The 26,842-nt window shown below is 39.1% G+C and overlaps 1 protein-coding gene across 2 annotated transcripts; it reads right to left on the bottom strand.

The window, feature by feature from the left end:
- Positions 1–26,842, bottom strand: guf1 (GTP binding elongation factor GUF1). 2 transcript variants are annotated; one of them, XM_052039706.1, is made up of 17 exons: positions 25,880–26,842; positions 24,892–25,003; positions 24,019–24,167; positions 23,210–23,290; positions 21,881–21,956; positions 21,633–21,718; positions 20,934–20,998; positions 19,155–19,358; positions 18,539–18,678; positions 16,870–16,993; positions 15,444–15,576; positions 15,156–15,299; positions 13,402–13,535; positions 8,345–8,446; positions 5,134–5,253; positions 4,019–4,055; positions 1–1,521 (listed from the first exon to the last, which is right to left on the bottom strand). In XM_052039706.1, exons 1-17 carry the CDS (start codon positions 26,036–26,038, stop codon positions 1,384–1,386), a joined length of 2,004 nt encoding a protein of 667 aa, XP_051895666.1. In that variant the 5' UTR covers positions 26,039–26,842; the 3' UTR covers positions 1–1,383. The 2 variants fall into 2 exon arrangements, with proteins under 2 accessions (XP_051895666.1, XP_051895673.1); XM_052039713.1 differs by lacking the exon at positions 23,210–23,290 and having other exon boundaries at positions 25,880–26,840.

Here is a 26,842-nt window from a genome sequence, read left to right as displayed (position 1 = left end):
AAAAAAGTAACGGGGCGACACACACGCACCGGTGATAGCGAGCGTGGGAAAATCACAACAAGGGTAAAATACACACACATACACAACGAACTGGGTACAAACAATCAAGAAAAAGCAATACGCTACCTGCCACCCCTTGACTCAGTGCAGGCACGGCTCCATGCTACTGGGAATACTAACTTAGGACGCTTCTAACCCTGTTGAAGTGCACACCTTACCAGCAGTCTCTCCAGCATCATTTCACGATTCCTTGGAGCAAAGAGAGTGAACCCGGCACATGTGGCACTCTTTATAGTGCTGGAGGGCTGGGGGGGTCCAGCCCAGGTAGTTCAAAAAGGCCAATGGCCCAGTGCCAGCAAGCACTAATCAATCACAGGAGGCCAATGGCCCGAGGCCAAGTACAAAGGTGTTTTAAGGGACCAATGGTTAGGTGTGCACTGATGGGTGGGGTGGAGCCAGGCCTTGATTGACAGTGGTGTGTCTTTCAACCAGTCACATGACAGCCACGGCCCTCCACAATGCAACACCAGACTGTGACATTTTTTCCTATTCTGAGCCCTCTTAAGGCAAGAAGTTACCAGGTGGACAGTGAAAAAGCTTCAAGGATGTTCTCAAAGCTTCCATGAAAAATGCAACATCCCCACTGACTCCTGAGAATCCCTGGCCCATAACCATTCAATGTGGAGAAAAGGGCTCCAGGATGGAATTGAGAACTTCACGTCCATGTACTGGGAACACACATAGAACAGTCTATACAGTGGAAGAAGCAGCCTACCTACCAAATTATTCACCTGCCTACCTCATCCAGCACCTCCCACCCTACTTGTGACAAAATATGTAGGTCCCACATTGGCTTCATCAGGCATTTCAGAACTGGAGTGGAAGCAAGTCATCCCCAATCAAATATAGTTTCAATATATGTTTTATGTTAAAAAGCAAATTTAATTCCATTTAACAAATATATTTACAATAAAAATAAATATTTTTGAAAAACCCATCCTTATTACATAATTCACATTGAGAGTTATACAACATAACAATTTTCTCTGAATGGTCTTAATTTTAGACAATGATTTGAAATACTTCAATGAGTCCAGGAGATATTAACATTGGAAATTTCCAAATAAATAAAGCTTTTACTGCTTTTAACTAAATATGTTCCAAAATGACAGTAATTATGCAGAGTGGCTGCAACTGTTTAAGAAATTCTACAGTATATAATACTTTTATTCATATACACCTATCATACCAATGCATCAAAATTATGTTACTTTTGAAGCACAGTGACTGTTATGAAATATGTAAATAGAGAATCCATCCCACTAGATAAGCTTGGCCTTTTATTGCTTTGCTGCATGTGCAGAAAAGCTAACATCTTAACATCTACTTGTCCTTTTGTCTCTTTAGTACATTTATGAAGGCATCCTTTGGTACTTCCACATTGCCGATCTTCCTCATTCTCCTCTTCCCTTCAGTTTGTCTCTTCAGAAGCTTCATTTTACGAGTTATGTCCCCGCCATACTGAAAACAGTAAGGATTTTGAGCAATAAAGAAATATGGCTGACAATAGGAGGCAAGTTTTAGGTTGCAGGATACCAATGGACTGGACAGGGACAAATGAAATCCAAACCAGTAATGCATTTGGGGAGGGACAATGGAATACACAATATATGAGAGGTCATTGAGAGGTGCGAAAGAGCAGAGATACTTTGGAATGCAAACCCACAGATCCTTAAAAGGAGGCAGGACCGATCAATGAAGTGATCGTGGGACACGTGGAATGTTTTCCTTCAATGGCCGAGACAAAAGTACAAGTGCAGGTAGGTTATGCTGGAACTGTATACAACACTAGTTAGGCTGCAGCACGAGTAGTGCATACAATTCTGGCCACCACTTTAGAACAACCCTGTGACTGCACTGACAGGGTGCAGAGGAGATATTATATTTGCTGGGACTGTTTCCCTTGGAACACAGCAGTCTGAGCTGAGGTTTAATTTTGATGCATAAAATAGTAATACCTAGTAAATAAGGAATCTAGATGGAATAAATAGGAAGGACGTTTTTCCCTGAAAAGAGGGGTGGAAAAAGCAGATTTAAATTAATTGGTAGAAGAATTAGCAGGGAAAGGAGGAAGTTTTTTCCCATCCAGAGGGTAGTGTGTCGCTGACTACTCAAAAGGGAGTTGGAGGCAGAAACCTTCATCACACCTAAACAGCACTTGGATGTGTTCTTGAAGAGCCATGACTAGTAGGGCTACAGATTTAGTGATGGAATGTGGAATTAAACGGGGGAGATTTGGCACAGTCAAGGTGGGCTGAATGGCCTCCTCCAGGCTGTAAACTTTCCATACTAAGAAAATGTCTTTTCCTAAGTGTACTGGAATGAACAGTGCATTCTTCCCACTCATATTTGCAAAGATGAACCAAGGAACCTGTTTATTGCTTGCATGCCACTTGAGTCTCCAAACAATAACGTGAGAAGGGAAGGTGGAGAAACATCAGCATCTGTACATGTATCTATGGTATTTAGGATTATACACAAATTCAACACAATACCGTCCCTTTCAGTAAACCATATAATATGCAGAACATACTTTATTGTTTTTAAAGTTTATAAGGAATATTAAATGCAAATAATGAACCCCAAAATATTTTAGCACAACACTTTGGACAGAATGAATATTTATTCAGTACTTATGACAATAATGAGAAAATCTAGAAAAAAAATCAAAAAATTTCTAGCTTTGTTAACCTTCAGAAATTCCTTTACAACTTCCAATTTCTTCCAAATTCTCTGACATTTAGAAACATTTAAAAACAATTAAACTTTCATATTTCATTATGACATAGAAGTCATTTTGACCCATCAGCTCTCTGCTGGCTCTTAGAGCAATCCCATTCCCCCCACTAACTTTCCATGTAATATATTCTCTGCTCATTCCCATCAACACCCCCAGGTCCTACCACTGACCTACATACTTGGAGCAATTTACAGTGGCCAATTGATGTACCAACCTGCATATCCTTGGAACGTGAAGGGAAACTGGAGCACCTGGGTGAAACGTGGTCACACAGAAAACATGCAAACTCCACAGCACTACAGGTGACACAATAGCTCTACTATAGCATCATTATGCCATCCAAACTTTAAATAAAAAGTCAAAATTTGAAAATGCAAATATAATCACCTTGAGACATAAATAAAAGAAAAAAGGTAACCTTGTTTCTTTGCAGCCATAAAATCTCCAATGACCTGAATGAGTTCATGGATCCCTTGCCTATTCTAAATCAGTATAGGATCTGAGAACAGGTTTCCCATTGGAAATGTTGAGGTCTTCCAGCAAGTTCCTTCTCCATAGCCGAACTCTTTATACAATTCACTGGCAATGCACAGCCAGGAAATTGCTGGTGGAGATCGGCCAGTAAATTCCAAACTCCTGCATTCTCATGGGAATGTCACACTAACTGCAACTTACAAGGGTAAATGCTTACATTTCAATATAGAACTGCATGCATACACCAGCAACCGAGGTAGGTGTTGTAACAGTACTTATTCCCTGTCTCTCTGTGGAAGCTAGCCAGCCAGATTAGGAATTATTTAAATAGCACAGGTGTCACCTTGTGGATTTTTTAATGAATTGCAGTCATATATTTACACAAATTAAACATAGTATTTTTTAAAGCATAATTTTTCAATTTTACTGCTCTAATTCCATTGTTCAATGATATTTTTGTAACCTTTCATCTAAACTTTATCATGTTATCCAAACTCTCTATATTACTTTGTAATGTATGTTAAGCTTTGTTTTGCATTGCAATGAAGAGCTGTGGAGCAGAAACTTGCTGAAGTATTGATTATGCACCAAGAATGCAACTTTCCTCACATCATCACCACATTGAATTATAACACAATTCTGAAATGTAAGTATTGTGAAATATTCCACAGAAATAGAGTAGGCTGGAAGAGTTCAATTGTATAAAGACTGATTTTCTTACATAGGAAAAATGTAACTACTTACACATTTTGCCAATACATTTTTTCTCACTGCTTTAATACTGAAAGAGAAAAAATATTCTATATAAATATTTGATGTAAAGTAATGCAAATACTTGAGAATCTGTGTTAAGTAATTCAATCAACAATATTTTCATGTGAATGATAACATAATCCTAAAATTGGATTGAAGACTATAGATCAACCCCAGGTAGTTACTTCATCAATTAACAAATGTTTGGCAAAGGTATCCTTAATATGTGTTGGGAATCTGAGCCAATGATGTGTCTGAAAGTAGTAAGACTGACTATGAATTTCAATCTGAAATATAGAGCTTTTTATGAACAACGTTAAAATTGTTTCACTTACAACAGCTTGCTGGTTTATTGCCATCTAGAACTCATTATGTGAAGTTTTAACTCCTGAAAATCATCTACTGTTTAGATTGCTTAATGATTAAAGTTTACTTACTTTGCACAAAAGCAAAAAAAAAAGATATTAATGCAGCTTACAAAAGATCTCTTTTTACTTCAGTAAATGAAAACCAAAAATAAACTGCAGGTGCTGGAAATCTGAAACAAAAACAGAAAATGCTACAGGACCTCAGCAGGTTATGCAGTGTCTGAGTAAAGGGAAACAAAGATAATGTTTCAGGTCAAATACACTTTCTCAGTTGAATGTTCGGACAAAGGGTCTTTAACCCAAAAGAGTTAACTGTGTTTCTCTTTTCATACATGCTGTCTGACCTGCTGAGTGTTTCTATCATTTTATATTTTCATTTCTGATTTTGCTTCAGCTGGAGGGATTCCAAGAAAAGCCTATTTAAAACAAATATCAGTTCTTTAAAATGATAAGCAATCTAATTAATCTCACCAGATATCTACTTTGGAAAGCCAGTTCCAAAATAGCTACTTTCATTTCGTGTTGGTGCATCAATGTAGTGAACTATATAAAGTGCTGCCAAATTACTGTAAAGCACTGTGTGACATTTTGAAGGTTAAAGGATGTTTTTTCTTTAAAAAGAGTGAAATTTCTCATTCTTTACTTCTTGAAGGATCAACCTAATTCTGGTGAATAATCCTCTAATTTATCATAATTTGACAAAAAGAACAAGCTGCAGTAAATGAATCCAATACTCACGTTTCTCTTGCTATGATTTTACTGCCTATAGCTGCCTGAATGGCGATTTCAAAAAGCTGCTGCGGTATTGTTTCTTTTAAACGTTCTGCTATTGCTTTACCAGAAGAATAAGCTTTCTCCCTGAAATAAACAATCAAAGAACTCATTAAAAAAAAAACAGAATTTGAATAATACTGGAAATAAAAAGAGAAAATACCCAGCAGGTCAGAAGGCATCTGAACAGAGAGCAAAAAGAAAGGTAATGTGTCAGATTAATGACCTTTCGACAAAACTCTTCAAAGAGAAAGGGTCCTTTTATAAAACAAACAACTATCAAGAAAATGTCAAATTTGGATTCAGAGTAACCTTTGCATATTTTTTTGGTCTTATCTGTAGGGTTAATATTGTTAGGTGCACCACCAGCAGTCTTGCAATTAGTATGCAAGGGACATTAAATCAGGAGCATACCTCATGCATCTAATTCACAGTGTAACATTTTGCTATGTATAATTAAAAGAAAGAATGAGAAAACTTGGCCAGGTCTTTTTTTTAAAGAACTTGTATATCCCAAGGAATGCCCAGTTAGTTTGGCTGTTTTGTGTACATTCATGCTATAAAATTTTCACACAAAAATTTGCTGGAAGTAGTACCTGATAAGCATCTGACATATTGGTGAACAATGGGAATGCCTATTATCTGAACCAATGGTCTGAGAAATAAACAAAGGACTGAGAAGGAGGATGGATTAAAGTAGATGAACTGAATGTCAAGTCAAGTGCAAAAACAATGAGGAAAATAAAACAAAGGGAAAGTAAGAATATGTGTAAATATTAATAATTTTGCATTTATAAAAGGCTGTACATAGTGATAATACTTTTCCCAGATGGCATTAGATGACTGGAAATGATTTTACATGCATAATCTATATACAAAGACACCACACTCATTACATTTTTACTGGGGATATTTCTCTGCCTTCAATAGAAGTTGCTACCATACATTCCATTTCCTAAGCTCTTTAAATAAAGATAGAACACCACAGCACAGTACAGACCCTTCCGCCCACAATATTGTGCTGACATTTCATCCTGCTCTAAGGTCTATCTAACCCTTCCCTCCCACATAGCCCCCTATTTTTCTATCATTCATGAGTCTATCTAAGTCTCTTAAATGTCCCTAATGTACCTGCCCCCACAACCTCTGCCGGCAGTACGTTCCACACACCCACCACTCTCTGTGTAAAAAAAACCTACCCCTGACATCCCCCCTATACCTTCCTCCAATCACCTTAAAATTATGTCCCCTTGTATTAGCCATTGTCGCACTGGGAAAAAGTCTCTGACTGTCCACTCTATCTATGCCTCTTATCATCTTGTACACCTCTATCACCTCTCATCCTCCTTCTCTCTAAAGAGAAAAGCCCTAGCTCACTCAACCTATCCTCATAAGACATTGTTTTCCAAATAAATTGACTATGGTTACTCTACAGTTGTGTATCGTCACTTCCACCCTGGGTCCAACTCATTGGCTGACACAATATCCTAAAACAATTCACAACTTGAAAGTATGTGTCACTATATCTATATTGTATCCTTCTGAAGAGAAGTTGACCAGCAGTCCTTACAAATATTACATCAGTAAAGCAGAGTTATGCTGACAATGATTAGACTTACTTTGCTAAAATAATTTTGAAGGGCAATAAATTGGTAAATGCAGTAGCTTTGTGAACATCACAAGGTGCTGATTTTGTACAGTGATGTGCTGGAATTTAGCCAGCAACCTGTGGTGAATTGCAATATAAAGGGCTGTTACTTCCTCAATGAATGCCGCTGAGTGATTTGTACTATAATAATGGCAAGTGTCATTCACATGTTGTGATTGGTCAGCAAAGTTGTTTAACCATTAAAAATAAAGCCTCAGGAATATGGATGAGGCTTTTTCGTGCAATTCATTCAGATAAAATGGGAGCCGGGGAAATCCTGGACTGCTCTAGTTCACAGAGGGACTTGGCCATAACAGTTAAAGGAAAAACCTTCCCTACTGTTATTTTCTTTCATTGTACCAGATTGAGACCAACATTGGACAATATTTTTTGGAGATTTCAAAACTTCTCCTGGATGTTCACAGAGGGACTTGGCCATTTCAGTTAAAGGAAAAACCTTCCCTACTGTTACTTTCTTTCATTGTACCAGATTGAGACCAACATTGGACAATATTTTTTGGAGATTTCAAAACTTCTCCTGGGGTTCAGCTGATCACTTTTGAGGGGTTGGAAAGGAGGATTTTGTAGTGTTTCCAGAAATGTCCATGGTTATGCTTCTTTTGTCTGTTATATGAAATAAGAATGAACAGGGATGCATGGATGAATCCAGTCCAGTGACAAATCAGCAAATAAGCAAATGCTGAAAAGCATTACCTCAGCTATAGTACAAACATTTACACAGGAAAGATATGTTTTATTGTAGACTAGTTGCAGCATTACCTCCAACACTTCTGCACTAAAGGGAGCATTGCTGTGCAAATATGTCAGCTTTGCAGCTCTGAATGTTTGATCTACTTTTCTGAAACAGCACAATTTATCCAATAAAAGTGCTCTGCAGCATTTAAAAGCTGCTGATTCATTAAATGGATGTGTTCTATGAGCCAAACAAGACAAGCACACTGTGTGCCATTAGCCAAAACAAATTTGCAGGGAGAGACTTCTATTGAAATATCCAGAAAAGCTGTCAATGCAAGCGACTCTGTTGTGGGCTGGCTTAATTATTGCAAAATCAAAATTTGTTTAAACCATTAAAGATGCATTTCCTTACACAGGAAAGCTATCTAATGTTTAGCAAATTACAAATCAACCTGCATTTAGCTTTAGGAAATGCAGTTTATTAGTTTACTAAACTGTGATTCTGGATAATTTTGTATCTCTTGAGAGATGTTATGAAATCTTAACTGTATTGCTGCTTTGATCTATATTGCAATGCACACATTGTAAAATGTGATGCTTTATTGGTACTTCCATATGTATGAACTCTCTTTTATCTTCTGCTGACTTTGTACCCTGATGCTTTGCAACTTAAAAAAAAGTCCATCTTACTGCAGGCATACCATCTGAATCAGCGAAAAGATATTCATTTTTTACTATTACTCCTGATCAATATATTTATAGATCCAGAAGTCACATTTTACAGAGAAAAATACATGCATTACTGCATCTGTACATCTACAAAACGTGACAAACCTGTGCACAACTGTTGTGAGCTCCTCCACACATTTTCCATTTAGGTAAATATCCATCTTAATTAGGTCAGCAGCCTGGTATCCTGCATCTTCATAGTCAAAACTACAGCATAAAATGAAATTCAAAAAGATTGTTTTAATAAACTCATGTTACAAAACAATATTTTTATTCATAGCTGAAAACTAAATATTTTACTCATAATAGGAAATGTAGGAGATCAAGGAGAAGTCAGTTGGCAGTATGTTTGCAGGAACTGTGTCCAGCTGCAGCACCTCTCAGACCACACAGATCCGTTGGAGTGGCAGCTGGATTCACTGAGGAGCATACAGGAGGCAGACAGTGTTATAGGTAGGAATTTCAGGGGGTGGTCACACCGCAAGTTCAGCGAGATTATGGGTGACTGCGGGGGGAGGGCTGAGGGCAGGCAGGTACTACAGGAGTCCCCTGTGGCTATTGGATATTGTTGTGGGCAATGACCTCAAAGGGGAAAGCAACAGCAGCAGCCAGATCAGTGGCACCACGACTGTTTCTGTTATACAGCAGGGAAGGAAAAAGTCCAGGCAAGCATTAGCGATATGGAACTCCATAGTCACCGGCACAGTTAGGCATTTCTGTGGATGCGAATGAGACTCCAGGATGGTGTGTTGTCTCCCAAGTGCCAGGGTCAAGGATGCCTCTGAGCAGTCACAGGACATTCTGAAAAAGGAGGGTGAGCAGCCAGAGGTCATGGTCCATAACGGTGCCAATGGCATAAGCAAGGAGAGAGATGAGGTTCTGCAAAGTGAATATAGGGAGTGAGGCAGAAGGCTAAAGAGCAGGACCTCTGGGGTTGTAATCTCAGGCTATATGGGTGTAACTTAGAAACAAAAAGGGAAGACTGCAGATGCTGGAATCTGGAGCAACACACAAAAAGTGCTGGAGGAACTCAGCAGGTCAGGCAGCATCTAAGGAGAGAAATAAACAGTTGACGTTTCAGGTCAAGACCCTTCATCAGGACTGGAAAGGAAGAGGGCAGAAGCCAGAATAAGGAGGAGGGGTAAGAGCACACACAGGCAGGTGATAGATGAGTTCAAGTGATAGGTAAGTCCAGCTGAGAGGGGGAAAGGTAGGTGGGTGGGGGAGGGGGGAGATTCAAGAAGCTGAGAGGTGATAGAAGAAGCAAAGGGCTGAAGAAGGAGGAATCTGGTAGAAGAGGGCAGTGGACCTTGGAATAAAGGAGGTGGGGAATAGATGGGCAGGTCATGATGGTGGCGGAAGAGGAAAGAGAAGGGGGGAGGGGGCCACAGGAATGAGGGAAGACAAAAGGGGGGACGGGGAAGGAGGAAGAAAAAAGGATGAAGAAGAGGGGAGGGGTTACCGGAAATTAGAGAAATGGGTGTCAAGGCTGTCAGGTTGGAGACTACCAAGGTGGAATATGAGGTGTTGTTCCTCCAACCTGCGCTTGGTCTCAAAGTGGCAGTAGAGGAGACCGTGGATGGACATGTCAGTATGGGAGTGGGATGAGGGGAAGATGGGGCTGGTGGTGGGATCCCATTGGAGGTGGCGGAAGTTGCCGAGAATGATATGTTGGATGTGGAGGCTTGTAGGGTGGTAGGTGAGGACAAGGGGAACCCTGTCCCTGTTATGTCGGGAAATGGGGTGAGAGCAGACGTGCGGGAAATGGAGGGTATGCGGGTGAGGGCAGCAGTGATGATGATGGAAGAGAAACTCCCGTTTACTGTAAAAGGAGGACATAATACAGACATTTCTGCTTTTCAGGTGAGGGGGGATTTGACATGCCACAGGACAAGATTAACAACCTTAACTCTGTAATATTTAACTGCAGGTCAGTGGGTAATGGATAGGTCAAACAGTTGAAATTAAATCAAATATTGAAAATGTACAATGCAAGTTATGCCATTACCACAATACATCTCAAATGCGCAAAGTCCTTCCACAGAAGAGCGGTTCCTGATTCAGCTTTGAGAACCGTGGGCAAACTGTAGCAAACTCTGAATTTCCTTCCTGCTCCTTTGGGTTCCATCTTCCTGTCTCAGCGACATTGCTGTCTGCTGTTGTCTAACCGGCCATCAGCAGATGCTCAGCAAGTGGTTTATGGGGGCTTCTGCCATGCCACCCATGTTGGTTTGAGCATGATTAATGGGACCTCTCATATCGTAGTTCGAGACACATTTAACCACTTGAACTCATAAGAAATCTGAAACATGCGGTAAGTATCAGCTCAGCCATTACAAATGCTGTCATATTGGATCTATTTCAGCCCAGCCTAGATTAGAGAGAGCAACGATAGGAAGGTGTCTGTCAGTCTCCAAACAAGTGGAAAAAAAGAAATTCCAGTTTACCCAGAAAAGGTCACAGTGACTTGATAGAGGTGTACAAGATGATAAGAGGTATAGATCAAGTGGACAATCAGAGACTTCTTCCCAGGGTGACAATGGCTAACACAAGGGACATAATTTTAAGGTGATTGGAGGGGGGTATTGGGGGGATGTCAGAGGTACATTTTTTTTTACACAGAGGGTGGTGGGTGCGTGGAACGCACTGCCGGCAGAGGTTGTGGGGGCAGATACATCAGGGATATTTAAGAGACTCTTAGATAGACACATGTATGATAGAAAAATGGAGGGCTATGTGGGAGGGAAGGGTTAGATAGATCTTAGAGCAGGATAAAATGTCGGCACAACATTGTGGGCCGAAGGGCCTGTACTGTGCAGTTATGTTCTATGTTTTAACTTCTCCTTCAACTATCTCAGATGTCCTAGAGTGGAAAGCCTCATCACATGGCAGAGGCAGATGGGGATAGCATCCTTGCAAGTGACTGGGTGGGAAGATGTGTAGTCAAGGTAACTGTGGGAGTCAGTGAGTTCGTAAAAGATGTCTGTGGTTAATCTGCCTCCGGAGATGGAGACAGGGAGATCCAGAAGGGAGGGAGAGGTGTCAGAGATGGACCAAGTAAATTTAAGGGCAGGGTGGAAAATGGATGCAAAGTTTATGAGTTTGACGAGCTCAGCGCGGGTGCAGGAAGCAGCCCCAATGCAGTCGTCAATGTAACAGAGGAAGAGTTGGGGAGCATTACCGGTGTAGGCTTGGAACATGGACTATTCCAAGTAGCTGACTAAAAGGCAGGCTTAGCTGGGGCCCATGGCTATACCTTTCCTTTGGAGAAACTGGAAGGAGCCGAAAGAGAAGTTGTTGAGGGCGAGTACCTCAACCAGTTCAGCCAGATGGAGAGTGGCGGTGGAGAGGAATTGGTTGGGTCCAGTGTCGATAAAGAAGCAGAGAGCCTTAAGGCTTTCCTGATGGGGGAAGGAGGTGTACAAGGACTTGACATCCTTAGTGAAAATGAGGCAGTCAGGGCCAGGGAAAGTTGTTGAAGTGATGGAGAGCATGAGAAGCGTCACGGATGTAGGTGGGAAGGGACTGGATCAAGGGATTATACTATAAACTCCCCAATTGTCAGCAGCAATGAGAGGAAGTCACAGATAGGTGTAAGAATAGCAGGGTTGTAATAGTAAGTGATTTTAACTTTCCTAATACAGTCTTGCTTAAGTCCATGTAGACAACACCTACATTTATGCAAGCGGGCTGATGCAATAAAATAGAGCTATTCACTAATCAATCCCTATCAATTAGCATAAAACAGACTTGTATACTAGGAAAGGGAAATCACCAAAGGTGAAGAACTTTGGGGAAAACATGATGATATGACATAGCACGTATGCAGGGAATTTACACTCCCCCGCATACATGCTGTGTCTTATCACAATTACACATGTTTTATCTCAAGATGCAATGTACTTATATAAAAAAAACTAATTCCATTCAAATAACCCAACATAATTACTTCCACGGTCTCCCTGAGAAGTCTCCTGTTATATATTTGTTTACTTATTACAGCACAAAAACAGGCCATTCAGCCTATAGGGTCCATGCCAGCTCCTAGCAGAGCAGCCCTACCTGTTCCCTTTCACACAGTGAAATATTTTTCCACCGATACATTTTTAATTTGCTACTTTCAGGCAGTGTACTCTGGTTCTCATCTTCTGAAAAAGGTGAAATAGTTTCCCATGGTTTACATTCACTGGATGCTTTAGAAACAGCTTCTTCCCCTCTGCCATCAGACTTCTGAATGGTCCATGAATCCACAAACACTACCTCATTATTCTTTTTTTTGCACTATTTATTTTTGTAATTTATAGTGATTATGTCTTTGCACTGTACTGCTGCTGCAAAACAACAAATCTCATGTCATGACAGTGATAATAAATCTGATTCTGATCATATGATCGCTCAGAATTCTTGTTTTCCACTGTGAACATGCTTAATTTACATATCGCTCCAAATAATCCAATCCAATCCAATCAGAAAGAGCCAACATGGATTTCTAAAGGGCAGGTTGAACAAAAGTAGTTAGGATATTTGAGGAGCTCACAGACTTGATAAATAAACAAATGTCAATGAATATTGTATCTATTTCCAGAAGGCATTCAACAAGGTTCCACATAATGCACTGTTATTTGGATACCAAATTTGGTGCTGCAGTAAATAATGAAGCTGGGAACAGAATGCAGCAAAAATTAAGTGAATAGGAAAAACCAGCACTGGAGTTTAGTACAGGAAAATGAGAGGCCATCCATTTTGGAACTAATAACAACGTGAGGATATTTTCTAAACCTAAGAGGTTATGAGATATGGATGAAAGAACCATTTTAGACTTAAGTACAACATTTATTAAAATCTAATGGACATGTATATGAAGAGGTTAATGGAATATCAGGATTAATTCTTTTTTTGCCTCAATTTAATCTTTTACTACATCTCAAAGTCTGATCAGTTTTGCTCATGATTGCTCAGTATTGCTGCAATGTCTTCAATTTGTTGACAGTCATGACCATATTCTACTCCACCCCTCCATTCCCCCACACCCCACCCCCACAATTCTCCCAGCATTGGTTTCAATTGCCATGCACATAATTTCCTTTCCACTTAACTAATAAACCCTCCTTGGATTTTTGTTTCTACTTTATGGAGACAAAGTAAATTTTACACATTCCAACCTGGCATATCCTGAAGAAAGAGATTTTAAACTGTCGTAAAAGTCCACCACAATTTCATTTAAGGGAAACTGGTATTGCATCATAACTCTCTGATCGTCAATGTAAATCATATTCTTCTGAATTCCTCTTCGACTCTAAAACGAACCAGTGTGCAGAAAGCAATCATTAAATTTCAAAGCTCAGTAATTGGATCTGAAATACTTCCAGTTTATTTAAAAATATCAGCATTTGCTTTCGCTCACTAATTATAAAGATAAATCCACATTTTTTAAATTGTACTATTGAGCCACAATATCACACAGAAAAGATAAAAATGTTACAGTGCAATAAAAGTAAAAAATCTAGAAAAGGCTGCTTTATGTTACCATCCATAATATTGCAATACATTTCAACTGGCCTTTTAAAGTACAGATGTACTAAATACAAAAGGCGCCAGTAAAACCAAATTTCACTCAATGAATTCTAGAGGAACATTTCCCGTGTGAGAAGCGATACTTGAACAGAAGTGCATTAGTGGTGGAATGCTGGGTCACCACTTATTATTTGGAAATCACAAACTTAATTTGTATGTCTTATAATTCAAGTTCTGCCATGCATATGTAAAATCCAATAAATGTTTAATGGTTTTATGGTATTATATTTGGGCCATTACCACAGAATTTAGTAGTAACAGTTAAAGGAATTTATCCCATGTTTCTCTTGTAAGCCTCTTTCCCTAGGATTACATTATACTTCAACTATGAAAGTCAATCTCTAATTATACTCACATGTAGATAGATTGGACCAATTGTGGTTCTTCCAGGTTTTATGGGGGGGATATTACAGTCTAATCTCTCGGCCCCTTGTTAATGAAGAGTAGCGAAACCAGTTGCCAATATTGAAAATGAATATGCATCTAGATGAAGCATGGTTTTTCGGTCCTGTTTACCCAGCACCATGGGAAGTTCTCAGGTCCACTTGAGAAATCAACACTCCGTTTTTGTAGCAAACAGTAGCCTTCTATTCCTCTCCTGGGAATCACTCACATATCAGCTATTGTGTCTCATAAGTTTCCTGTCCAACTTTTTTACAACAATAAACTGACCTTTCTTCCCCCCTTAGGATTCTTCATTTCTTCCCCATTCCGTCTTTTATTTATCTACTCCAAATTTCTTTCTTTGCCTATCGCTGCTATTTCACCAGGTTCCTATTGATTGTTTTTGTAATTGCCTGCCATTTAACCACCGATTTCAACCTCTCTAGTCCCTTTCTACGTATGCCTGCAGTGAATTCTGCAGACATTTTAAGACTTCATTTAAACCAATAAACTCTGAGCAGAACTGAAGGCATAAGTCAAAAGGAGTGCCCAGAAACAGTGCTCAGGGCACTTGCATGGAAGAAGTGGAGAAAGATTGCAGAGCACAGGTGACCATGACTGGACAATGACAAGAGCTGAGTGAGCATGCTGCAATTATCAGAGTACAAAAATTCCAGTAGGCGTTCCTTTGGCAGGGACCAACCTTTCTGATATTCACCAGCTCCCCCCAGAATAATTAGATCTCAGACAGAACCTCATCAATGATCATACAAATTTAACTTTATTCTACATCTCAGCATTACTACCTTCTGGTATTTCTCAAAGCCAGTGTTTACTTTTTGGGACGATTGTGATGACACAATAAACTGCTAACAGTTCTGAACAATGTGTTGCTTATAAATGTATTACATTATATGAAATTTAAAAAAATGATTGTTATCCCAAAGATTAATTGTACCTGACAAAGAGATATTATTTTCCCAACATAATCATCAGGACTGAGGATAGTGCCAATGACTACTGGTTCCAAATATTCTTTAACTTGATGCCTATCAGGAAAATGGCACGGATTTAAGATTGTAATTTCTTCTTCTCCATATTCCTAAAATAGAAATAATATATTGTATAATTTGTTTATAATTTTTGAAAGTACATTATTAATAATAACAAGATAGTCATAGATAATTTCTTAATGGAATCAAACTTCATAGTATTAGATGCGATAAGTGACTTAAAGATACACTACCTTAATTAATTTGCTGGATAACAGAACTGCCTTATATGGAACAGTAGGGGCAGTAAGAATGACTGATGCATTATACTCTTGTTCCAATCGTTGATTGAATACCTCCATGTGCAGAAGTCCCAAAAAACCTAACCTGGCAATCAGAACCATTAATTTATCTTCAACTATAGTGTAACATCTATTTATTTGTACAAATACTGCATTGTGATGCAATATGAAGTGATATAAATATATTTACAGTACATCTACATTAAGGTTTATATGACCTTTAAATAACTACAAAAAACATACCCGTGAATCAGGGCACTTTACATTGTGAGCTTTTAGCTAAATATAACACTGAACTGGTAGGATTCTGTGAATATGAATTCTAAGTACTTTTATCCTTGATTCTTTCTAACACTGTTTCTCTGAAAGAACACTTAAGCAAACTAAGGGTGATAAACACCAAATTACTAATATGTGGCTATCCAATTTCATACATGGTGTGCTATATATGCCACAGAAAGTCCTACAATAGCTACAACTGATTTAATGTTGACTTAAGTAACAAGATCATATCAGTGTCTTATACTTTAATTAGATTAAGTTACAAAGGAAAACAAAAAACAAACCATAATGCTTATCCAAAATACATAAACATATATAATAATTCTTGTACTCATTAGGAATTTTTTGGGCTGTGTGGAAATACAAGTTGGATGATAGTTCTGAATCAACAAGTTACTTCAATAGTCAAAGATACTAGACAAAAGGTAATCCTTTTGTTCTATACTTGCCATAATGAGACAAGTAAAATCCGTGTCATTTAATGACTAGAAAACTCACACCTTCTTCATAATGAAGGAAAAGCCATTTTCTTGCTCCATATCCCATGATTCATCTAATATCTCAAAATCTATTAATCTCAATTATGAATACAATCACCGAGGTTCTCGGGGCTAGAGAACTCCAAGGATTCATCACCATCTGAGTACTTTAATCAAACAAGGTGACATTGAGTAAAATTATGACCTGGGCCATTTACATCCAATGAGATTGAGCAGTTTCTCTCAGTAAGTTACTGGGAGGAAATACTCAATCCATAAAACATGAAAAAGAACCATAATACAAACCCAGTCATTTACTCTTCAGAAGTAATAAGTACTGTTCTAAATGAAGAGTAAAAGGGGTGTCCAATCAGCAGAACATTAAGAGGATAATTTTTTTAAAAAATCTAAAAACAATTAGAGCAACAATTCTGCTCAATTTCAATTTATCCAAAATGAATTCTTCATTTCTTACCATTACTAAGCACTTGCTGCCTAAATAAATGCTGGACATCACCAAAAATAAATCCTTGCTGAGATGGGGGTGAAATGAAGAGAATGATATTGAATTAAAAATCATGAAAGCCAACAGTTGACGTAATAATCTTGTCACGTACCTCCAGCCAGCTCCCAGGGCTGGGCTGCTGTCCCGGTGAACTGTCACACTGGAATCATTCAGTGTCAATTTCTCCACAGCTTTCCTCAAGTTGGTATACTCAGATTGGTCAGTAGGGTACATTCCTTGGAAATTAAACCATTAAAAGGGTAAGAATACTGAACTCAATACTGCACTCAAATGGCTTGAATTTATTTAAAATAATGAGGTAGATGCACATTTTTTTTTGTGATGTCACCTCAACAGTCAACACAGAATCCCTGAAAAATATCAGTGCTGTAAAATTCTATAACTCGTCTGCATAGCAGCAAAAAGTCAAGCATCAAAGCATAGACATTTAATGATACAAATCTGCATTATTTTCTTGTAATGGAATACACCATCCATCCACAGTCAAGGAAATATAAAAACAACAAACGCATAAAGCTGCATCACATACTAATGGTTCTCATTGGAATCTCTGAAACATACAGCACAGAAACAGGCCCTGTCAGCCCACCTTGACCCTGCCGACCATGACGCCTATCTACGCTAATCCCATTTGCCCAGATTAGGCCCATACCCCTCTATGCTTTTCTTATCTAAATGCTTTTTAAATGTTGTAATTTTATCTGTCTCCACTAGCTCTGCTGGCAGCTCATTCCAGATATTCACCACCCTTTGTGTGAATACTTACTATTCAGATCTTCTTTGTTTCTCCCCTCTCATTTTAAACTTGCGTACTCCAGTTCTGGATCACCCTACGCTGGGAAAAAGATTCTATTGATCCTATCTATGCACCTCATAATTTTATAAACCTCTACAAGCTCCCCCTTCAACCTCCTATATTCCAGTGAGAATAAACCCAGCCTACCCAATCTTTCCTTATAACAACAGGTTTCCATTCCAGGCAACATTCTCGTGAACCTCCTATGCACTCTCTCTATTGCTACCAGATCCTTCCTATAGTGTGGCAACCAGAACTATATGTAATACTCTAAGTGCAGTCCAACCAATGTTTTGTTCAAAATCATAGAATCAATAGCTTTTGTTGTCCCCAGTTGATGACCTATATATTTGATTATATATTTTAAAATTAATATTTTCAGAAACCCAAACACAACTATCCTGTACTATTTACTGTTTTTTCATTATTTTGGTGTCTGTTAATTGGGGCAGATCCATCCAAAAGTACCACCTAAACATTATTTCTGACCATCAAATATTAATGTAAAATTCTGGATGATATATTGTGGTAGAACTTCCATTGGCTTACGATTGCTGGCCAGTTGCCTCTGTGCTGTGCTGTTTGTTTCAGCATGGCTCCAGTACTTCGGAATGGCCCAGAACACCAACAGACTGTCCCTACATAGGGAGTCTGATGCATTCTCAGAATTGCTCGAGTGCTGGTGAGGCCCTGCCCCCTGGGTTCACTGGCTTTCCAAGGTATCAGTTATTGTGACTTAGCATTCACAAACACTCAGTAAAACAGCAGACTAGTTTAAAAAAAAGTTCGAAAAGATAAATTTAATTTTGAAAAATATAATCAAATACGTAGGTCACCAACTGACTCTTTAAAGAGCGAGAAAAGCTATTGATTCTAAGAAGAAACATTATTCTATGATGCAAGTTTGTGCATTTGTTGCATTTAAACTTCCTTGGCCGTGATGCAGAAATATCACTTTCCTCACCTGCAAAGACCATTGGTTTGGCAGGTTTGAACCCTGCGAGCGGCTCCACAGGTTGTTTCTGTAAATGAAGGGTGTCTCCAATCTGTGCCTCCTTCACCTCCTTCATTCCAGCTACCATATAGCCCACTTGTCCAGCACACCTTTAAGTTACAACAAAGCATGATTAAAGAGCTGTGGATCTGTCGGTAGCCTTCTGGTAACTGAATTGCAAGGTTTATCGAAAATGACATTCCAGTAGTTACTCAGGTGAGCCTCTATTGTAGAAAGTCTTTCAGATGGGACTTTAAACTGAGGGTCCTACTACTCTTTCAGGTAAATCCAATCCAATGGCAGCATTACAAAAAAGATCAAGGTACTTACCCTCCATGCCCTAACCAATATTAATACTGCTGTTAACTTCATTAGAAGTGATCATATGGTAATTATTATATTAATATCTTTGGTAGCACTGCAATTCCTACATTACAACAGTGACAGCACTGCACAAGTATTTCATCAGATATAATGTTAATTACGACATCTCAAGGTTGTAAAAGGCACTACATAAAGCAAGTCTTTTTAGAAAATTACCAATATAATATTTATGATCATGAAATTGATACAGTAAATTCCTTACAGCCTTTCTACCGGGTACTGATCAGGCCTTAGAATTCCGACTTCATTCACTTCATACACTTTCTTGGTGTAAGATGACATTATTTTGTCCCCCTTTTGCACCCATCCATCAAAGAGTGCAATGTTGGCTATGACTCCTCTGTAATGGTCATAGGTAGAGTCGAATACCAAAGCTCTCAATGGATCTGAAAGATTTGCACGTGGCCTGAAATGAAAAAATACTTCATAATTATTTTATTCAGTCACTTTTGATTCAAATACCAAAATATAAAACATATTTAAACAAAAATATAACAATCACAGAGACACAAAAAATAGCATAACCACAGACTCAGAGCCATTGAACAAGGTTTTCTTGGGGTTAAACCGTACCACACACCAGATCACCTGATAAATAATGATGTAGATTTTGCAATCAGCAGCAAAGGAACGGTTCTTGACACTGACCTTGCGCAAAGATACCCACAAAAAATTTGTTGGGCTCTGGGTGCATAATCTTTTCCAATATCAGTTTCAATTTATAGCTTTCTACAAAGAGCCTGTGGTATTCAGCAACGGGAGAGATATGCTAATCAGCCAATCAAATTAAAGAATTCTCACTGAGAGCCAAGCACGAAGAGCAGGGAATACGTATCTCTTAAACCCTGAAGTTAATAGAAAAGCAATAATATCAGAATAAGAATCCGTTTCTTATTAAAAATCTGCTATTTAAAATTTTTCTTTTGTGGGTATGAGACTCCAAGTAGTTTTCAGGTCAAAGAGATTGTCCAATGATAATTATGACAATAATAACTCAACCTATTCTTTATTTAACTAAGCTGCTCCATGTAAGAATAGTGTACAAACAGATGAAGTTCACAATATACTGTATGTAATTACATCAGTGCAATTTCTGGAGGAGCAGAATGCTACTGTCACTGATGGTTTTGGTATAATTATGACTGAAAATTAGTATAGTCATATTGATCAATAAGGTACACAATCTACTGAAATATCTGATCAAACTTACAGTGCTTTTAAAATGTTCCTTTTCTGTTTCAAAATTATGGCACATTTACTCAAAAAAATACACAATTTAATGGCTGTGAAATAATACACTTGAAATTATCTTCCAAATTAAATTCTGTACTCAGGGTATGAGGCCACAAGAGTTGCAGTTATTGACCATCCCTGTAATCCTTCTTGAACTGAAATTGAAAATAAGTTTGCAGTGTCAATTACAACACACACAAAATGCTGGAGGAACTCAGCACGGTCCTGATGAAGGGTCTCAACCCAAAATGTTGACTGTTTATTTCACTCCATGGACGCTGCCTGACCTGCTGAGTTCCTCCAGCATTTTGTAGGTGTTGCTCCAGACTCCAGCATCTGCAGAATCTCTTGTGTCTCTGTCTTTGCAATGTCAATTAATAGCTGTAATGAATCTTCTACAATTGCGTTGAGTAATTAAGGACAATACACTCTTATGTGTGTTAAGTGTTTTATAATAAATGCTCTGTATAAATTAACAATACAACAGCCTTCAAACAAACCAAGTTTTAGTTCAAGAAATGTAATTTGGCACAAGGCATAACTATAACTTCTTTGTTGAAGATTTAGGAACCACTATGGCATTAAAATCAATCCCCCCACTCATAGTAAGGACAGATTCAGATTCAAGATTTGAATGTAAACATTCTGAAAGCAATCCTGTTGCTGATGACAGGAGTCCCACTTTCACTTGAGCAACAAGGACAAGGGAAGTAAACTATTGAAATGCACCAATTTAAGCCATACTTACGGAGGAATCTTTTCAACAACTGCTTCCAAAACTTGATCTACATTTGTTCCTAGTTTGGCTGAAATCTGTAAGAATTACAATGTTTAGTAAAGATATTACAAACCACTTTCAGAATTCCTGACCTCTGTGCTTCTCACAGTCATATCAAACCCTTTGTTTTTAATGGAGTCAACTGGAGTCTGCAACTATTTTTTTTGCAACTTTGATTAAGGTACAGTTCATAGAGCAAAACAAATCCTGACCTCTGTTTTAGCTTAGGCTCTATAATATGGGCAATGGTGTTGCCTTTCAGTATCAATAATTATATATTTTCACTGCTACATTAAATTGCAGGGTTGGTAGCATAAAATGAAATCTATTTTGGAGCACTTAAGCAAAATAACATCTTATATGTGAAAATGTCTATTATGACTGACACCACCATACATTAGAAGTTTACTTTGGTAACATGAGGAATAAATAAATGTTACAGTACCATAAATTTTGAACTTTTTTTTATATAAAGAAAATATCCTTGGTCTAAATAAAATGAGAACTACTGATCAATGGGAGGTTTCTGCACTCATTGCGCTCATCCCTGCTAAGGCACCTTGAGGATAATATAAATAATCATCATGCGATGAAATTGCTGTGGGTAAGCTTTGAAGTTTCTCACCCTGTAGCATCACTGAACAACTAGAAAAAAAGTAAGATTCGTACCCTGATACATTCTTCTTTAGGAATGTCAAAGACCTTTTCAATCTGTTTTTCAACCCTGTCAGGTTCTGCATGCTTGAGATCAATCTACAGAGATAATTACACAAATATTTTGCCTTGTGTTTAATTGGCATTGTGTTGAGAACAAAAGCAAGAGGCCAAGAGTTTATTACATTTGAAACTATTATGGGAAAATATGACACAGCAATTTAAAACAAAACAAACACAAAGAGAAAAATATAAACTTTCCTTGTTTATCACTGGAATTATCATGAGCTGGGCTTCAAAAGCAAGGAAGAAGTTCGCCACAGTCTGTGCTTGAATACCCTGAGGGGGTAAAAATACAATTAAAATTGAAACAAATATCGAGGAGGATGACAGAGTAGGTACTGAGATATTTCCACTAGTGAGAGAATCTCGAACAAGGGTCAATGGTTATAAGATTAGGGGGTGGTCCTCAAGGATGTGTGCTTAGCCCACTGCTCTACTCTCTCTACACTCAAGATTGTGTGGCTAGGCACAGCTGAAACACCATCTATAAATTCGCCAATGACACCACTGTCATTGGCAGAATCTCAGATGGCGATGAGGAGGCGTACAGGAGTGAGATAGATCAGCTGGTTGAGTGGTGTCGTAACAACAACCTCGCACTCAACATCAGCAAGACCAAGGAATTAATTGTGGAGTTCAGGAAGGGGAAGTTGGGAGAACACACATCAGTCCTCATTGCGGGGTCAGCAGTGGAAAGGGTGAACAGCTTCAAGTTCCTGGGCGTCAGCATCTCAGAGGATCTATCCTGGTCCCAACACGTTGATGCAATCGAGAAGGTGGCACTCCAGCGGCTCTACTTCATTAGGAGTTTGAGGAGATTTGGTATGTCACCAAAGATGCTTGCAAATTTCTACAGATGTACGGTGGAGAGCATTCTGACTGGTTGCATCACAGCCTGGTATGGAGGCTCCAATGTGCAGGATTGAAAGAGGCTGCAGAGGGTTGTAGACTCAGCCAGCTCCATCACGGTCACAACCCTCCCCACCATCGAGGGCATCTTCAAGAGGTAGTTCCTCAAGAAGGTGGCATCCATCACTAAAGACCCTGATCATCCAGGACATGCCCTCTTCTCATTACAACCATTGGGAAGGAGGTACAGAGCCTGAAGACCCACACTCAACGTTTTAGGAACAGCTTCCTCCCCTCTGCCATCAGATTTCTAAACGGTCCATGAACACTACCTCGCTATTCCTCCTTTGCACTTTTTATTCGTTTATTTTTTTTCGGTAACTTATAGTCATTTTTGTGTCTTGGACCGAACTGCTGCCGCAAAACAACAAATTTCACGACATATGTCAGTGATAATAAGCCTGCTTCTGATTCGGTCATTGAACTGAGGTGCACAGGAACTTGTTCTCACACAGGGTGGTGAATTTCTGGAATTTTCTATCCTGGAGGGTTATGGAGGCTAGATCACGTAACGTTCGTTAAACTAAAATTCCCTTGGCATAATATTGGTATACTAGATGTTTTTTGTACTGCACCAATGAGAGGGTAATAAATATTCAAGCTCAACCAGATCAATTTACCTCATTGGCATCCACAATCAACAGTACACCCTGACAAGCAGACAACGATCGAGAAACTTCATAGCTGAAATCCACATGACCCTGCGAAAAATGCAGAGATGAAAATCTTCTTGAATAAAAGATCCGCTTCTACCCCACTGTGATAAGACTATTGAACGGTTCCCTTATACAATGAGATGGACTATGACCTCATGATCTACCTTGTTGTGACCTTGCACCTTATTGCACTGCACTTTCTATGTAGCTGTGACACTTTATACTGTTACTGTTTTTACCTGTACTACATCAATGCACTCTGTACCAACTCAATGTAACTGCACTGTGTAATGAATTGACCTGTACGATCAGTATGCAAGACAAGTTTTTCACTGTACCTCAGTACAAGTGACAATAATAAACCAATACCAATTCGTTTTAGAGTGAAAATATATAGTTCTTTATAAACAAAGTAGCATAAAGCACGTTTCTTGATACAATAAACCCAAGCCAATGTACAACTTTGCCAATATGCCTCATATTAAAAATAAGAATCCACCAAGGCTCAGAGTATGTTTCCCTGAACTGGGAATATGGTAAAAGACTTCAATTGATTAGAAACAATCCATTATCTGAGATCCCAAGTCCATCTGGTATAATAGAGCAATGGGGAACAAAAAAATAGGGATTATGGGCAAATTTCTGGACACTTGTAAACCACAGGACAGTTCTAGTCACAAAACTGATCATGTATGACCAGCTTCAGATCAGATACTTATTTTCTTGGCCTCAAGAAGAACAGCTGATAACAAAGAAGGCAGTTCTGAACTTACTGGTGTGTCGATCAGGTTTAATAGGTAGGTCCTTCCTGCATGACTGTAAAAGAGAGTTGCTGTCTGTGCTTTCACTGTAATACCTCGTTCACGCTCCACTTGCAGTTTATCTAGTACTTGTTTGTTGTGTTTAGTTTTGATAATTGCCCCTGAAAATGCATCATTTAAAATATTAAGACATGTATTTTTCCCCAGTCAGGCATATTTCAAATATTACACTATGGAAAATGGAGAGATGAAATTGTTCTTTTTAAGTAGGTGTATTTTAGAGAAGAAAAAGAATTCTTCATGGACAAACAGCAGCATAAAATACATGTCTAGATATAGTAAACCCAAGTCAATAGGTAACTTTGCTAACATACCTCTAATGAGTCAAAATGTAAGAATCAACCAAAATGTACTTATCACTGAAGGTTAAAATCTCAAACACTTCAACTAAGAGACCAGTGCTCATATTGAGGTCCATTTCTGTCAATTTTACTTTTAAAGATGTTTGCTTCCTGTATATTTCTTCCAATATTAAACCTACTCACTTATATTATTTTTGATCACTTACAGGGATAGTTGGCTCCTTTACATAGCATCTCTGACTTTGGCTATACAGAATATCCTTCCACCATGAAATCATTAGGGATCATTCAGACAATAAGGGCCGCTTTTGAATAAGTACAAGGTGCAATTGTAATCTATTGTCAATACAACAGGGAACAATTGCTTAAAATAAATGTAAAATTATAAAAGGCGAAAGACCAGCAATTGACACAGACCACCACAACTCTAATGCATACCATGATTCCACTATACTTTCAAAAAAAGGTTATGAAGTGGATTTCAAAATAAATCACTGCTACATATATTAATCAAATAAAGTACCTGTTATTTCCAGGAGTCTATCTGCGAGCGTACTTTTTCCATGGTCTACATGTGCAATGATGCTGAAATTTCTAATATTTTCTACTGGAAATTTAGACAGATCATAGTCTTCCTGGAAAAGATTACGGCAATTATGATTATGTGTACGAGAGGGAGGGGGAACAATTCTTCCAAAAAGACAAAATTAGCAATCTAGTTTTCCATTGTTAATAAAGTGAACATGTTTATTTGCATTGGGTTCAGATTATTTAAGTTCAACTAAAATAATACCGGAATGCAAACATTCTGTTGGTCGGCAGGTACACCACAGCCCAACTTTATTTATCTTGCTGAACCAACGGAGAAATATTACAATACTATTACAATATTACAAATAAAAAATATTACAACAAAAGTAAATGCAAACTGTCTAAATTTAAGCAGACATGGAATTACATTGCACCTCGATAACTGCCGTATATTGATTGATTTAAAAAAAATCATTCGACTTTTTATAACTAACAACTTTGGCTATTCTATACCTTATATAAACAAGTATGGATATTCAGTTAAACGCAACATTTTGCACCAGATCTTAAAGCTGCAGCTTTATGGGACTGGGTGCAAAGCAAAACCGGCTCACTTTCACACAAAATGCATGAAGCTGCAAAAGGCTCCTGAGTAAACAGAACTGTAATCGAGGTGAACTGTCAACGCGACCCACAAGTTGCGTGACAAACCCCAGGCCATGTGGATTTTAACATACAGAGGGATGCATGTTCACGATCAACATTTTACTGATCAAAGCTGCAGCGGGGCGCGCGAACCCGCAGAGGCACCGAAGCAGGTGCCGGCGTGAACGCGCCGCCGACGTCACAATCAGGGTTCACGTCGTGGTGACGGTGGAGGGACGTTGAAACTCGCGCCGCTGCCTCGGCGGCGGGGCGGTGACGACGGCACTGGTCGTCGTCCCGGGCTGATCCTAAACTGCAGGCCACCCTAACGTCACCTTTTCCCGCTGTGGTCTATTTCTTTCCGGACCTTGCTCTCCGCCACCTCCGCTGCCCTGTGAGGCCGCCCTCAGCCCGCCCCGCCGCCGCCTCCAGCTGGTGTTTAGAACGCGGCGAGCGGCGGCTGGAACCGGCAGCCGGCTGAAGGGACTCAACATGGCGGCGTGGAAGGGGCGGGGCTTCCCCGGTCCCTGACAGGAACAGTGTGCGCATGCGCAGTCCCTTGCTGGAGCTGGGATGAAGACGGTAACATCATAGAATGGGGTTTAAGTGTGCGTGGTTTTTGCAAAAGGGAAAGTAAATACATACATTTTTTTCCACTTTGAACAAAACTTTGATTTTCCTCCCTGTCTTTATTACGTCATGAGAAGCAAGATTAGAGATGGCCCAAGTAGCATATTTGCTACAAGGGATATGGCGTGAATGCACACAGTCTTTTTCCCAGGGAATTGGAACTAAAAACTAGAGGACATAGGTTTCAGGGGAGGGGTGAAAGGTTTAACAGGGATCGGAGGGGGCAACTTCATCACCCAGTAGGTGCTCCTTATATGGAATAAGCTGCCAGAGAAAGTGGTTGAGGCAGGTTCAATAACATCTTTCAAAAGACATTTGGATAAGTACAGATATGGGCCAAATGCAGGTATATGGGACTAGCTTGGTGAGCACCTCGGTTGGTATGGACAAGTTGGGCCAAAAGGCCTGTTTTCATGCTGTATTACTCTATGACTCTAAATGGCCCCCTGAGTTCTGACCACCATTCAATAAGGTCATGGCTGAGTGTTGACTTACTGGACTTACTTCCCTTGGTGTCTGAGAATTTAATCTACCTTCCTCTCAAACAAGCGACTATGCTGCTGCTCTCTTCAGTGATCACTGACCCTGTGAATGAAAAAAATTCTAAGCTTGATACTAAACGATTGACCCTTTATCCTAGTTGTATAGTCAGTGGCTAAGGGAATCTT

The sequence above is a fragment of the Pristis pectinata genome, chromosome 2 (genome assembly GCF_009764475.1).
Source record: "Pristis pectinata isolate sPriPec2 chromosome 2, sPriPec2.1.pri, whole genome shotgun sequence".
Classification (NCBI taxonomy): Eukaryota; Metazoa; Chordata; class Chondrichthyes; order Rhinopristiformes; family Pristidae; genus Pristis; species Pristis pectinata.
The sequence above is the reverse complement of the archived record's forward strand: the minus strand, read 5'-3'. Positions and strand labels throughout refer to the sequence as shown.

Bases quoted from the DNA above. Each gene is read 5' to 3' on its own strand.
- guf1 (XM_052039706.1), bottom strand. From the start codon at position 26,038: ATGTTGAGTCCCTTCAGCCGGCTGCCGGTTCCAGCCGCCGCTCGCCGC. The intron at 18,679-19,154 runs GTAAGGAATTTA...TGTAACTTAAAG, and splicing joins CAGTACCCGGTAGAAAGGCT to GTGTGCTGGACAAGTGGGCT. The intron at 4,056-5,133 runs GTGAGTATTGGA...TTTCTCTTTCAG, and splicing joins AAAATCATAGCAAGAGAAAC to TATTAAAGCAGTGAGAAAAA.